General features: G+C 42.4%; 1 protein-coding gene across 1 annotated transcript in view; it reads left to right on the forward strand.

Annotated features, from left to right (window-relative positions):
- Positions 1 to 13,045: 13,045 nt before the first annotated feature.
- Positions 13,046 to 14,899, forward strand: part of SLC16A10 (solute carrier family 16 member 10) — an 87,762-nt gene continuing 85,908 nt past the window's right edge. The window contains 1 exon segment of the mRNA XM_084889890.1: positions 13,046 to 13,619. Coding sequence (XP_084746016.1) covers positions 13,298 to 13,619 — 322 coding nt within the window. The 5' untranslated portion in view covers positions 13,046 to 13,297.

Raw genomic sequence — 14,899 nt, forward strand, 5'->3', positions numbered from 1 at the left:
CAACAACATACCATTGTCAGAGTCCGATATAAGACAACATTAGGAGATGGGTCCTTTTGGACATACTCAAAAAACAGTCAGAAGGCTTTGGCTAGAAATAAATGACAAAGTTTTATTAAAGGGTCTTGTGGTCCTGCATTCTTAGCCTCTGAAGATAGCAATCGTCAGATGTCTGGTGGTTTGAACAGTCGAACAGTTTCTTCTCAAGGTCATTCCGATAGTCATCTGAGGATCTGATGTATATCCAGGCATTGACTTGGACTAGAAAGTTCAGAAGATTAAGTTCTCAGGCTAGTAAGGCAAAAATAGAATTGTTTCCTCACACCCCCGCCTTTTTAAATAGTTCATCAGCTGGCCATCGTGACTCCATTTTATGCCTTCACTCTATTTCTCGACACAGGAAGCAGGAGCAGGGTTGGTTGTGATCTGGAAGTAGGGGAGGAGGTAATTCCTGAGAGCAGTTACCCAGCGTTCCTCAGTCTGGGCCTGTCTGTTCTGAATGGTCTGTTTCCCTGTAATCCTCACACCCTTCCAATCACTGGGTGCTTTGGTGATGTCAACACCAACCTTCTTTGGAGACAAAACCAGGGAGCTCCCTCTTGGGAACCTGGGCAGATGTGTCAACAACCTCTCCACTGGGGTATCTCAAGTATAGGACTCTCATCTTGTTGGGATTGAATTTAGGTGGCATGGTGGAGAGGCTGGTGTCAGGTGAACCCAGGTTTTGGATGACGGAAGAAAGTTGTACCGAGGCCTCATCAGAGCCAAAGGCTGAAAGCATATCTGTCTTTTTTATAAACCACTGTATCTCCAAGAATGCCTGACAAATAGACAGCCAATAAATAGTTATTGATCGAGTGCACAAAGGTACAGGATCATTGCCACTTTAGGTCGTGGTTTTTTGGAGTCTTATCTGTCCTTGGGGCTGTTCTCATGGTGCTGCTCTAAAAGGCTTTAACATTTTGATTGATCTGGAAAGTGTTTTAAAAAATAGATGCGGGCCAAGACCGGTTTGGCTCAATGGATAGAGAGTCAGCTTGGGGACTGAAGGGACCTTGGTTGCGGGCATGTCCCCATTAGGAGGTGTGCAAGAGGCAGCTGATCGATGACTCTCTCTCATCGATGTTTCTAACTCTCTATCTCTCTCCCTTCCTCTCTGTACAAAATCAATAAAATATATATTAAAAAAATAAATAAAAAATAGACGAGGGTTGGGGGGGGGAGCCCTTTTGATTTGTGAAGCTAGTGGATGATTGCTTAAAATATTTGCAGCAATTCCTGGATACTATCCATTTCCTGGTTCTGCCTGTTGCTCCCTCAATTTTTTCTGTCATAAAGTGACCATTAGTAGATATAAATATAATAAAGAGTAAGTTGTCAAAGGCTGTTTGGCCATCAAAGCCCATAGCGCTCTTAATTGGTGCCAGGTCAGGAAAGAAATGTGGCCAGAAACTACAGTGCAGAGAAGCTGAACAGCTCCCCAAGTTCTAGAATGAGCTGGAGAGAAGTCAAAATTTAATCCTACAATCTCATAAATGCTTATAATTATTACTTGAAAACTATCTGATGGTATACACATGCACTAACATTGTGAATATTGAGTACTACATCTACGTTTTCAACACAGATTACTTTTAAGTGATAAGGATCTATTTTCTATTAAAATACATATATTTTTAAAATATATTTTATTGATTTTTTTACAGAGAGGAGGGGAGAGAGACAGAGAGCTAGAAATGTCGATGAGAGAGAAACATCGACCAGTTGCCTCTTGCACACCCCCTACCGGGGATGTGCCCGAAACCAATGTACATGCCCTTGACTGGAATCGAACCTGGGACCTTCCAGTCCACAGACCGATGCTCTATCCACTGAGCCAAACCGGTTTTGGCCATTTTCTAATTTTTCGATATATAATGAATATTTATTTACCATATAATGAAATATATAAAAATATTTTAGCCGAAACCGGTTTGGCTCAGTGGTAGAGCGTCAGTCTGCGGACTGAAAGGTCCCAGGTTCGATTCCCGGTCAAGGGCATGTACATTAGTTGCGGGCATGTCCCCAGTAGGGGGCGTGCAGGAGGCAGCTGGTCGATGTTTCTCTCTCATCGATGTTTCTTGCTCTCTATCCCTCTCCCTTCCTCTCTGTGAAAAAATCAATAAAATATATTTTTAAAAAAAGAGAAAAATTTAGAAAATGTAAAGAAATGAAAAAGAGGGGGGAAACACTCAAAATCCCATCCTGTAGGGAAAAACCACACACATACTCTTTAAAATTAGAAAAAAATAGGATTATACTTTTTTGTAACAGGAAAAATACTCAACCTAAAATCAAAATGTCTGTTTTCATATTCCTGTATTAGAAGAAGCAGCACCTAGAAAGTGGTAAAGGTGAAGGCTGACACTTGTTTCATAAGTTGTAAATATAAAGGAAAATGAAAACGTTGAAAATAAAACACCTTGATACTGAGACGATTTTCATACGTTGCCTTATATTTGTATGCTATTGCTTGAGGTGAGAGAACTTGAGTTCTTTATTTCCTCCACTTAATCCTCATAAATAAATGTTCATTGAATTGTTTACTGACTAGTAATGTTCAAGTGTTCCAGCTATTCTATTAGGCATTTTAGTCTTTATTATTCTCAAAAACCAAATTTGCCAGGATTCAGCCTGGCAGAGTACTGTGTATCTAGTAGATACTCAATGCGTGTTTGTTGAATAAGTGAATTTTTGTACAGTTTAAACCATAGTTTCAAATACTATTTGAGTGAACAAGCCTACGATGTTGTATTCACTTAGAGCTCATAAATGTTAACAATCTTCAGCACATAATTTTCTTAAGAGGCGTGACTGACATGCACAGAGTGCAGACTGACACCATTACAGAGACTAAATGGCATGCTTGGTAAAGTGCCCCAGAGTGTGTCTGACTACGAAGAGAAAATTTTGGTTCACAGCAACAAGAAATGAAAACTTTTAGTAAAGTTTATCGCAAGGAAGAAAAAATAGGCCAATAATTCTGGTTTAACACAAATGATATAGGTTATTTGAAAGGCAGGAAGAGTTCCAAAGAAGAGGGAATGACTTGCTCCAGGTCATACAGCTAGCTAATGGCAGTGATAGTACTAGAACCCAGGTCCCCAGAATCCTGGCTCATTGCTTTTCTACCACTGTGCTCTGTAATAGCATCTGTCCTACAAATGCTGGGTCAGTGGCCTCCCTCAATTTTGAATGCTTTCACATCGTATTTAAAAAATATATATATATTTTATTGATTTTTTACAGAGAGGAAGAGAGAGGGATAGTTAGAAACATCGATGAGAGAGAACCATCGATCAGCTGCCCTCTACACACCCTTCACTGGGCATGTGCCCGCAACCAAGGTACATGCCCTTGACTGGAATCGAACCCAGGACCCTTCAGTCCGCAGGCCGACGTTCTATCCACTGAGCCAAACCAGTTTTGGCTCACATCATATTTCTAATGATGAAAAGCAAATGCTTACTGTCCTTATGTAGACAGAATAATGGCCCCATAAGAAGTCCACATCCTAATAATCCTCAGACCTGTGAATGTGTCACCTTACATCATAGTAGGGATTGAGGTAAGCACGCTGAGATGAGGAGATTAGTAGATTACCTGGATGGACCCCAAGTAGCCACAGTGTCCTTATCAGGGAAGTCAGGCTTGTCAGAATCAGAAGAGGGCCAAAGATGGGAGTGATGTAGCCAGTTCACAAAGGATGCTGGCAGCCTTTAGGAGTTGGAAGAGGCAGACAGATTTTTCCCTTGGAGCCTCAAGAGGAACCAGCCCTGATTGCACATTGATTTTAGCCCAATAACTCATTTTAGACCTCTGTCCTCCAAAACGATAAGAGAATCAGTCTGTGTTGTTTTAAGTCACTACATTTGTGGTAATTTTTTATAGCAGAACTAGAGGCTCAGTGCATGAATTTGTGCATGGGTGGGGTCCCTTGGCCTGGCTAGCGGTCCTGGCTGATTGGGGCCGGCCAGCCAGGGGGGGAGACCGTGGGAAGTTGGCCTTGGGAGCACACTGACCACCAGGGGGCAGCTCCTGCATTGAGAGCATCTGCCCCCTGGTGGTCAGTGTGCTTCATAGTGACTGGTCAACAGATCTTTTTGTCATTTGAACGTAAGGGTCGCTTAGGTTTTTATATATTTAGAATTGGAAACTAATACAATCTTCATTTTAATGTAGTTCTATTATTTTTTATTAGACTATTGAAGGTCTGGAGGGTAGATAGGTGGTAAAAGAAATACTTTTTGCTCTGTAGATGGTCATTTTCCACTTTGTATTTCAAAAGCTTTGTAATGTTTTGTGTTTATCATATTCATCTGTTTGTTTTAAAAATATTTTTATTAATTTCAGAGTAAGTTAGAGGGCGAGAGAGAGATAGAAACATCAATGATGAGAGAGAATCATCAACCACAGAACCATGCCAGTCAGGCAGTATTCATCTTTTTTTATCTCTCCTTTGATTAAGCTCTGTTTACATATTCCACTCATATTTTTTCTACTCCTATTTAAGCAAATTGTTTTATAAAGAGCTCAGTAGGTTCCTACTAAGTCAGAGACACTCAAAACTGAAGCTTCTATTTGTGCCTTTTATCACAGACCTCCCACACAGGTCTCATTCTTTCTCCCTACCTAATTCTTTTCTCTCATTTTTTCTTTTTGTCTTTCTTTTCCTCAAGATCCCCCTTTGTTTCTGCACTTCTTTTATGTCCCTTTGCTTTATTTAATTACAGTTAATTGCTTAATTATCCACTTTTTAAAAATTTTTCTTTATTGATTAAGGTATCACATATTTGTCCTTAACCCCCCATTCCAATCCCCCACCCCTACCCATCCACTTTCTTCTCTTTTTCTCTGGTGCTCTCTCTTATCCTATTATATTCTTGAGTTTCCATCTGATCTTGCTCAAAATAGTCCAGACACTTTTCTCCTTCCTCCACTTTCCAGAATTTCTCATCCAGTGGTTGAAAACCAATTAGAGTTTGAGGATCAAAGATCCTTAATTTGAAAAATTTTCAGATATCATCTAGTGTGGAGAGTGGCTACAGCATTTGGACAGGTTCAAGCCTTGGATTAATGAGAGGGCACAGTTCTCTTATGGCAAAGCCACGTGCAGGTCCCAGTTTGGAGAGCAAAGCCCTCCCAGCACAATTATAGCCAAAGGCTATGGTTGTAAACTTGACCTTGTGGTCTGAACCTGTGGACCCAGGTGGCTGAGTGATGTGGGCTGTGGGAGGTGCAGCAAGTGCTGCCAAAACAAAGCTTGATAGAGTTCTCAGGTGCATGTAATAAAGTAGATTTGAAACTTGCAAGAACATTGTAAAAATCTTGACCACACCCTTGCTTTGCCTCATGGGATATGACTATAAAATAAAGACTTGGCTTGCATGCTATGGCATTGTCTTTCCATCTGAGAACAGTGACCCACCTTGCCCTAACTATTCTCTTGTCTGTCTTCTTTAATCCTTCACCGCCTCCTCTCAGGTTCACCACTGACCGTGCTGGACACAGTTCAATCCAGTCCAACTGCCCACCCATTCATGTTTGAGTTCATACTTCATCCTTGATATATTTGACAAATAAGCTCCTTCCACAAATTTTTTGTTTTGTTTATTTTAAAAAATATATGTTTTTATTAATTTTTAGAGAGAGAGGAAGGGAGAGGGAGAAAGAGAGATAGAAACATCAATGGGCTGCTTCCTGCACACCCTCTCCTGGGAATTAAGCCTACAAATCAGGCATGTGCCTTGACCCGGAACCAAAACCTGAACCTCCTGGTTCACTGGTTGATGCTCTATCAGTGAGCCACACCAGTCAGGCTATTTTCTTTTGTTTTAAAACCTGTGAGGCCTGGCTGGTGTGGTTCAGTGGTTGAGAATCGACCTGTGAATCAGGAGGTCACAGTTTGATTCCTGTCAGATCCCCAGTGTAGGGTATGCAGGAGGCAGCCAATCAATGATTCTCTCTCATCATTGATGTTTCTATCTATTTCTCCCTCTTCCTTCCTCTCTAAAATCAATAAAAATATATTTAAAATATATTTGCCCAGCAATTGGAACAGGGAACAACTAGAACGACCGGTGGGTATGACATGCACTGTGGCATCCAACTAGCTTGATATGGGTCCAATTGGCCCTGCCCCCTGCCCCCCATTGACCCTCCCACCCTGATCGGGGGCAGGGCCAGACAGCCAACCACCCATGGCCCTTTCACCTGGCCAGCTAACTGCCCTGGTCCCTAGTCATGGCTGGCCCCACCCCCAATTGGGGGCAGGGCTGGCCAGCCAACCACCAGTGGCCTCTACCCCCTGCCAGCCCAGCCCAATGGGCCCCACCTGTGCATGAATTTGTGCACTAGGCCTCTAGTAAACAAACAAACAAACAAACAAACAAACAAATAAAATTCTACTCCTAATTAAAACTGCAATTAGGTCAGGTATTAGGTTTTGTTTGGTGACTTAATCAGGAAAAATGACTCTATTTTGGTAGCAGCCATTTGGATTGGACACAAGTGGGAGTTGTCACGTGGGCTGGGCTAGTGAGCAGGTGGAGGGGTGAGCAGACAGCCTGCCGGGAAGAAGAGCTAACCTCACAGTCTCCCACTTATACATCAAACCACCAAACAAGCTAACCTGGGCCCTTCCACCAGCAACTCGTCCTGGCAGCCTTGAGCACTGGCGTTCGTTTCCGTCAGTGTTTCTGTGGCAAGAAGGAAAGTTTTTGGGAGCTGACAGTGTTGGGATGTGGACACAGGCACTGGAGTGTGGAAGCCCCATGGAGGGAGAGGGGTGGGCCTGCATCGGAAACTGGTGGTCGGATTGCTGTGAAAGTTGGGATGAATAAAAGTAACAGCCCAGCTGGTTTGGCTCATCAGTAGAGCATTGACTTAGGAACCAAGAAGTCACTGGTAAAAGTACTTCAATTTTGCCCTGGCTGGTTTGACTCAGTAGATAGGGTATTGGCCTGCGGACTGAAGGGTCCCAGGTTCAATTCCAGCCAAGGGCACATGCCTGGATTGTGGGCTCGATCCCAAGTAGGCGCCATGCAGGAGACAGCCAATCAATGATTTTCTCTGATCATTGATGTTTGTATCTCTCTCTCCCTCTCCCTTCCTTTCTGAAATCAATAAAAATATATATATTTTTAAAACATAACTCAATTTAAAGTCGTTTACTTTTTATAGTGCTTTATTATTGTTGTTGTTTTTATCAACTTTTTTTTTTTTTTCTTTCAGTGCTTTGTTATGTGTATAACTTTGCTAGGGCTCCCATAACCAAATATCACAGACTGGGTGGCTCAAATGATAGCAATTTATTTGCTCACAGTTCTAGAGGCTAGAAATCCCAGATAAAGGTGTCAGAAGATTTGGTATCTTCCAAGGTCCCTCTCCTTGGATCACAGATGGGCAGCCTTCCTCCTGTGTCCTCACACGGCATTTCCCAGGTCTCTGTCTCTTGGTATGTCCTCATCTCCTCTTCCTATAAAGTCCACTCTAATGATCTCATCATAACTTAACTACCTTTTTATAGGCCCTATCTCCAAATACAGTCACATTGTAAAGTACTTGGGATTAAAGCTGTGGTTTCCAACATGGGGCACATGCCCCACAAGGGGGCAATTTGATTTTTACGGGGTGCAATTTGAGAATGAGTTATTAACCATGAATTTTTTGCATTTCTTATGGTTCCAGGGCCTCATATATAGTATATAAATATATATTGTGCCATATTTATACATTTTAGTTCCCTATGTTTTGAAACTTTATATTGCTCTGACTGAGAATCAAACTGGGACCTCCTGGTTCATAGGTGGATGCTCAACCATTGAGCCACACCATAAAAATTCTAGAAGAAAACATAGGTAATAAGCTCTTTCACACTGGTCTTAACAATATCTTTTTGGATATGTCTCCTTAGGCAAGGGAAACAAAAGCTAAAATAATCAAATGGGGCTTCATCAAACTAAAAAGTTTCTGCATAACAAAGGAAACCAACAAAATGAAAAAACAACCAACTGAATGGGAGAAGATATTCACAAATGACATATGTGATAAGGGGTTAATATAAAAAATACATAAGTTCAGGCAGGTCAACATAAAATAAACACTCTGATTAAAAAATGACAGAGCCGAAACTGGTTTGGCTCAGTGGATAGAGCGTCAGTCTGTGGACTGAAAGGTCCCAGGTTTGATTCCCGACAAGGGCATGTACCTTGGTTGCGGTTCTATCCCTCTAACCTTCCTCTCTGTAAAAAATCAATAAAATATATTTTTAAAAAAATCCTCACCTGAGGATATTAAAAAAAAATGGACAGAAACATAGACATTTCTCCAAAGAAGACATACAGAGGGCCAATGTACATATGAAAAGATGCTCAACACCACTAATCACCAAGGAAATGCAAATAAGAACTACAATGAGATACCCTCACACCTGTCAGAATAGCTAGTATCAAAAAATCAACAAATAGCAATTGTTGGTGAGGATATGCACTGGTGGGATTTTAAGTTGGTACCTCTACTATGGAAAACAGTATGGAGAATCCTCAAAGGAAAAAGTAGTACTATCATATGACGCAGTAATTCCACTTCTGGATATTTATCCAAAGAGAATGAGAACAAACACTCATTTGAAAAGATATGTGCACTCCCATGTTTATTGCAACATTATTTACAACAACCAAGTTATGGAATCAACCTAGGTTTCCATCAATAAAGAAGATGTGGCACATACATAAAATGAAATTTTACTCAGTCATAAAAAAAAAAAAAAATGAAATCTTGCCATTTGTGACAATATGAATGGACCTAGAGGGTATAATGTTAAGTGAAATAAATCAGACAGAGAAAGACAAATACTGTGTGGTTTCACCTGTGTATGAAATCGAAAAAACAAAACAAAACACACCCACACCACAAATGAACAAAAAAATAAATAAATGAACTGAGAACAAAGCAAAAACATTCATAGAAAGAGAACAAACTGGCCTGGTCGGTGTGACTCAGTGATTGAGCATCGACCCATAAATCAGAAGGTCACTATTTGATTCCTGGTCAGGGCAAATGACTGGCTTTCAGACTCAATCCCCAGCAGGGGGCGTGCAGGAGGCAGCTGATCAATGATTTTCATCATTGATGTTTCTATCTCTCCCTTCCTTCCTCTCTCTGAAATAAATGAAAACATGTTAAAAAAAGAAAGAATGAAAGAGAGCACACTGATGGTTGCCAGGGGGAGGGATAAAATGGTGAAGGGCTAAAAGAGGCACAAACTTCCAGTTATAAAATAAATAAGCCACAGAGAAGTAGTGTACAGCATGGGGAATATAGTCAACAATATTGTAATTATGTTGCACAGTGAAGATAATTACCAGACTTAGTGTAGTGATCACATTGTGAGGTATATAAATGTAAAATTACTATGTCGTACAGCCCAAAACTACTATAATGTATGCTCATTTTATTATAAATTAAAAATAAATGCTAAACACAAACTTGTCTGATTTAATGAAAGTTCAATCCAGAATCTAATTTGGGATCCAGAATATCTTTTTTCTTGGAGCATAGAAGCTTAAAGTAACACTTTAATTTTACTGTTTAAGGCACTTTATAATCTTCAAAGTGCTTTCGTTTTATTTCATTTCACATCATAAGATGTCTTCTTTCACTAACTTAGAAATTTGAGAAAAGCTGTGTAGATGGAAGCACAGCCAATTCCAAGTGTAAATGAACTGGAATTTAGTTTTTATTGGTAAACTTCAGCATACATCCCTCCTTTCCACCTCAGTCTGGAAGAATACTTAGCTCTGGAGTAATTGAGCCAAATAGATGAAGTTAGTAGTAAGAAAGATTTTGTATCAGATTTTGTAAGTGATGTCTTTTGTGAGTTGGAGAAAGAGTAACTGGTAGAAAATAAAAATTTTTCTTTAAGGAATAGGTAACAGAATAGTTGAGAATAAGGGTATCTAAATTCCCAATTTAATTTTTTTTTTTTTTCTTACAGAGAGGAAGGGAGAGAGATAGAGAGCTACAGTAGAAACGTCGATGAGAGAGAAACATCGACCAGCTGCCTCTTGCACACCCCCTACTGGGGATGTGCCTGCAACCAACGTACATGCCCCTGACCGGAATCGAACCTGGGACCTTTCAGTCCACAGACCGACGCTCTACCACTGAGCCAAACCGGTTTGGGCCCAATTTAAATATTTTTATTTTTAAATTTCCTGACCTGATATATTTGTGTGTAAAATCTAAAAAATAAACAAATGTAAACATCCATTTAAGTCAGAGCTGCTGCTATATCAACTTCTCTGAAAAATGTCAAACTTTAATCTGAAATTAGGGTATATATTATATACTGTTTAGAATTAATATTGGCACACACATAGAAAAACATGTTGACAATGAGTTACATATTAAAAAAAATAACATTTCATAGCCTCTGTACAAATATATACAAGCACTGATATGTAAAATGAAAATTTTAAAATAAACTATCATGTTAATGTACTGATATGCACGCATATACAAGTATATACATTTTTACAAGCTGAAATAAACTTTGCTTTTAAAACAGTTTTAGATTTACAGAAAAATTGCAAAGATAGTACAGCGTTCCCTTATCCCTGCATCCAGTTTCTTCAGTTATTAACATCTTAATTAGTATGCCACATTTGCTGTAATTAATGAGCCAATAAGAATAATGAACTAACTTCCACATTTTACTCAGATTTATTTCGTTTTTACCTAATGTCCTTATTCTGTTCTAGGATCCCATCTCAGCATTATATTTAGTCTTCAGATCTCTGATTCCTCTCGGCTGTGACAGTTTCTCAGACTTTGCTTATTTGTATGTCCTTGAGTTTTGAGGAGTACTGGTCAATTGCTTTGAGGAATGTTTTATTCTCTCCCTCTCACCCCCATGATTAGACTGGGTTATGGGTTTTGGGAAGGAAGATCAGAGAGAGAAAGTGCCATTTTCATCGCATCATATGAAGGATACATCCTTGTTCACCTGGCTGAAGCAGTGCTTGTCAGTTTTGAAACTCTAAAAGCCACTCTGCATACTTTTCTTTTTGAAGAAACTTACTTGCACTGCCCACACTTAAGGAGTGAGATATCGAACTCCACTTCCTGGAGGTTGGCATATTATTGGGAATGTTCTGTAGGAGAGATCTGTCAATCCCTCTCCCCCCCATTTATGTACTTAATCATTTCTTATGTCAGTATTGACACTTGGATATTTATTTGATGTGCTTCTTTTGCCCCCAAAAAATCTTGTGGACAACTTTAAAAAATGTATTTGTGGAACATTTGTAATAATATGAACAATAAAAATTTATTTAAAAAAATAAATAAAAATGTATTTGTATTGATTTCAGAGAGGAAAAGAGAGGAAGAAAGAGACAGAAACATCAATGATGAGAATCATTGATTGGCTGCCTCCTGCAGGACCCCTACTGGGGATCAAACCTGCAACCAGGGCACATACCTTGACTGGAAACGGATCCCTGACCTCCCGGTTCATAGGTCCAGGCTCAACTACTGAGCCACGCTGATGGGGCGGTGGACAACTTTTAAAGTCAACAGAGGTGAATATGATAACTTTTAGAGGTTATATAATATGTCTTTAATTAATCCTCTACTGATATGCATTTTTGCTTCCCCTTTTTCCTTACTTCCAACTATGACGGATGAGATTCTTGTACATTCAGTTTTTGTGTGCCCTTGTGTGGCTATTCTTTTTTCATTCCAACGCCATCTCTAGGACACAATATACTTGAGCTGTGTCCCCTGCTCCTCAAGCACATCTTGCTTTCCTCAGCTTACAATACATTTTCTTTACCTAGAATTCTCTTCCCCTGTCTTTGCCTGCGAAGTTCCCTGTTTGATTCAGGGCTCAGCTCAGAAAGCTACTTGCTGTAAAAGGTCTTCTCTAGTGTTTCAAATGTAACTCAATGGTTCCATTCCACTTCTCTTTGCTGAACATGCTTATAAAACATCATCTGAGCCTCCTGCTCTATCCCAGAACCCTTTCTACGAGTTCATGAAGGGTAGAGGTGGAAAAGTGATCCATCACACTCATCTGTGTATTCCACCACCATGGTGGGCGTGCAAAGTAACTAGCATATTTTAAAAATATATATATTTTATTGATTTTTTTTACAAAGAGGGATAGAGAGAAACATCAATGAGAAAGAATCATTCATCAGCTGCCTCTTGCACTCTCCCTACTGGGGATGTGCCCTTGACAGGAATCGAACCCTGGACCCTTCAGTCCGCAGGCTGACGCTCTATCCACTGAGCCAAACCTTGGATCGTTTCCAGCTAATTAGCATATTTTGACTTTGAAATTATATGAGTAATTGAGAAACTAATAAGCGTGCTCAATGTTACAGAGCGAATCACTCTTCCTTTCTTTCTCCTACGTTGTCCCATGCTTCAGAGAGCCAGGAGAGTTGCCTACCGGTGTTGGCTTTTAAGTGCGAACTGTGCTGCAGTTGAAACGTAATGCTTCCTAGCCGCCTGTCAAAAGTGTTTACTTGAAGACTTGGGTGTATTACAGCCTGTCTTCCAAAATGAGCATCTTCAAGGTGCCAAGCACTCATAGGCATTTGTACATAAACGGCAGGAGAAACGAAGTCATTAGATAAGGTCTCTGATCTCTCCGACTCTCTTTTTAAGTAGGCAGGTGGCATAATGTAGCTTACATGCTTATCATTAGCAATTAGAGGTGAACGCCAAAAGAAAACAACAGAACAAAACAAAGAGACAGTGTCTGGTGGTGAGGCTGGCAGTGAGCGGACGCTAAAGGGGCCGTGGGCCCACCCGCCCGCACCCTGGAGCCGCGCTCCTGCCGCCCGTGACCTACACTTGGGTGACCCTACCTGGTCCGCTCGCCGCGTGCAGAGGTGGTGGCCCCGCCTCCGCTCTCCCGCCGCCCAATCCGCCGGGGACCCTGGGGGGCACGTCCCGCCCCCAGCCACGCCCCCAGTTCTTTAAGAGCCGCCGCCGCCGTGGCCGGCTCCGCGGGGGTGCGGGGCTGCGGACTGGGAGGCCGGTCCCTGAACCTGAACCTGAACCTGAACCCGAACCTGAACCTGAACCTGAACCTGAACCCAGAGGCTCCAGCGCGCAGCCGCTCTCCGCTCGCAGCCCTCGCCGGGGTCCCTGTGGCCCGCCCGCCCCCCGGGCCGTGGGCAGCTGCCCCGGAGCCCGCCCGCCGCCGGGAACTCGCGCCCCACGGGCCGCGCCGGCCGGGGCCATGGTGCCCTCTCCCGCGGAGCCCGTCGCTGCAGAGGGGTCGGGCAAGACCGAGGAGCTCAGCCCCGCGTCCGTGGGGACCGCCCCGCCCTCGGGCCCGGGACCCTCCGACGCCAAGGAGGAGGTGGAGGTGGAGCTGGCGGGGCCGGCGGGCGCCCAGCCCCCTGAGCCCCCCGAGGGCGGCTGGGGCTGGCTGGTGATGCTGGCGGCCATGTGGTGCAACGGGTCGGTGTTCGGCATCCAGAACGCCTGCGGGGTGCTCTTCGTGGCCATGCTGAAGACCTTCGGGTCCAAGGACGATGACCAGATGGTGTTCAAGACAGGTGAGGCCGGGCCGCAGCGGGCAGCAGGGCAGCGCGCTCAGCGCGGGTCCACGCCCGCTTGTGCGCCCCTGGGAGTTGCCTTGTGCATAGGGTGGTTGGTTTTTTTTTTTGTTGTTTGTTTGTTTTTTTTTGGGGGGGTGTTCTGGGGGGACACTGTGCTAAATACTGAAAGGACAGGAGGCAGCTGGATGGGGGTTGCGAAGAGGAGCGTGAGGGTTTGCCTTCTGTTGTGGTCTTTGTCGGACTTAACCATTTACCAAGCTAGATGGAAAAGGTGCAGACTCAAACACCCCCCCCCCACCCCCCCCCCCCATTACGCGATCTCTTGGCTGAGCAGGCGAAAAGCAAGTTGCAGATCTTCTGTAAAACTCCTGTGCATACATTTCCCACTTTCCCCTGCACGTAGGCATTGTCAACCCGCTTAGGTGAGCCAACTGAAGCTCGGTGAAGTAAAGCGTCTGGGGAGTAAGCAGAATGGAGACAGAGCGTTTAAGTTCTTCAGACTTAAACGGCCAAGTGATTTCCATTACTTAACCAGACTCCCTCACTGCCATGGGGGGAACTTTATGTACTAGTTCATCATCTTTAATTATTTTATTTTATTTTATTTTATTTTTTTATTGAAGGGAAAGGAGAGAGAGGGAGAAACATCAATGATGAGAGAATCATGGATGGACTGCCTCCTGCACCCGCCCCCCCCCCCACCACCCACACACACACACTGGAGATAGAGCCTGCAACCAGGGCATGTGCCCTTGACCGGAATCGTACCCGGTACGCTTCAGTCTGCAGGCTGATGCTCTATCCACTGAGTCAAACCAGCGAGGGCGATTCATCATCTTTATGAACCTTGTCTTTTCTGTTATTTTTAGTGAACATTTCTGAGGTCGTTAGTGTGCATAAAATGATTATACAACTGTCCCAATTCCCTGATCTTACTTTGCTGTCATAACAAATTCTAAGGCAGAGGTAATGTTGAGAGTTTTAGAACCATTTGTAAATAGTGTATCCTTTTGCAACTTGCTTTTCTTTTACTCTGCGTTGTGTCTGTGATTTACCCATATGATACCTTAATTTGAGCTGATAGCTTAAATTTTTTAACTCATAGTTTTCCATTGTATGACTATATTATACTTTATTTATGCATTGTCCCTTTATTAGACATATTATTTTCAAACTTACTGTAAGCGATACTGCAATGAATATTCTGGTACGTTGTCTCGACATGTATTAAATAAGGTGCCATATTTACTCTGGAATTTCTGTTCCATAAATAGCTC

Source organism: Pipistrellus hanaki (genome assembly GCF_964339955.1).
Source record: "Pipistrellus hanaki genome assembly, chromosome: 7".
In the NCBI taxonomy this organism is placed as follows: Eukaryota; Metazoa; Chordata; class Mammalia; order Chiroptera; family Vespertilionidae; genus Pipistrellus; species Pipistrellus hanaki.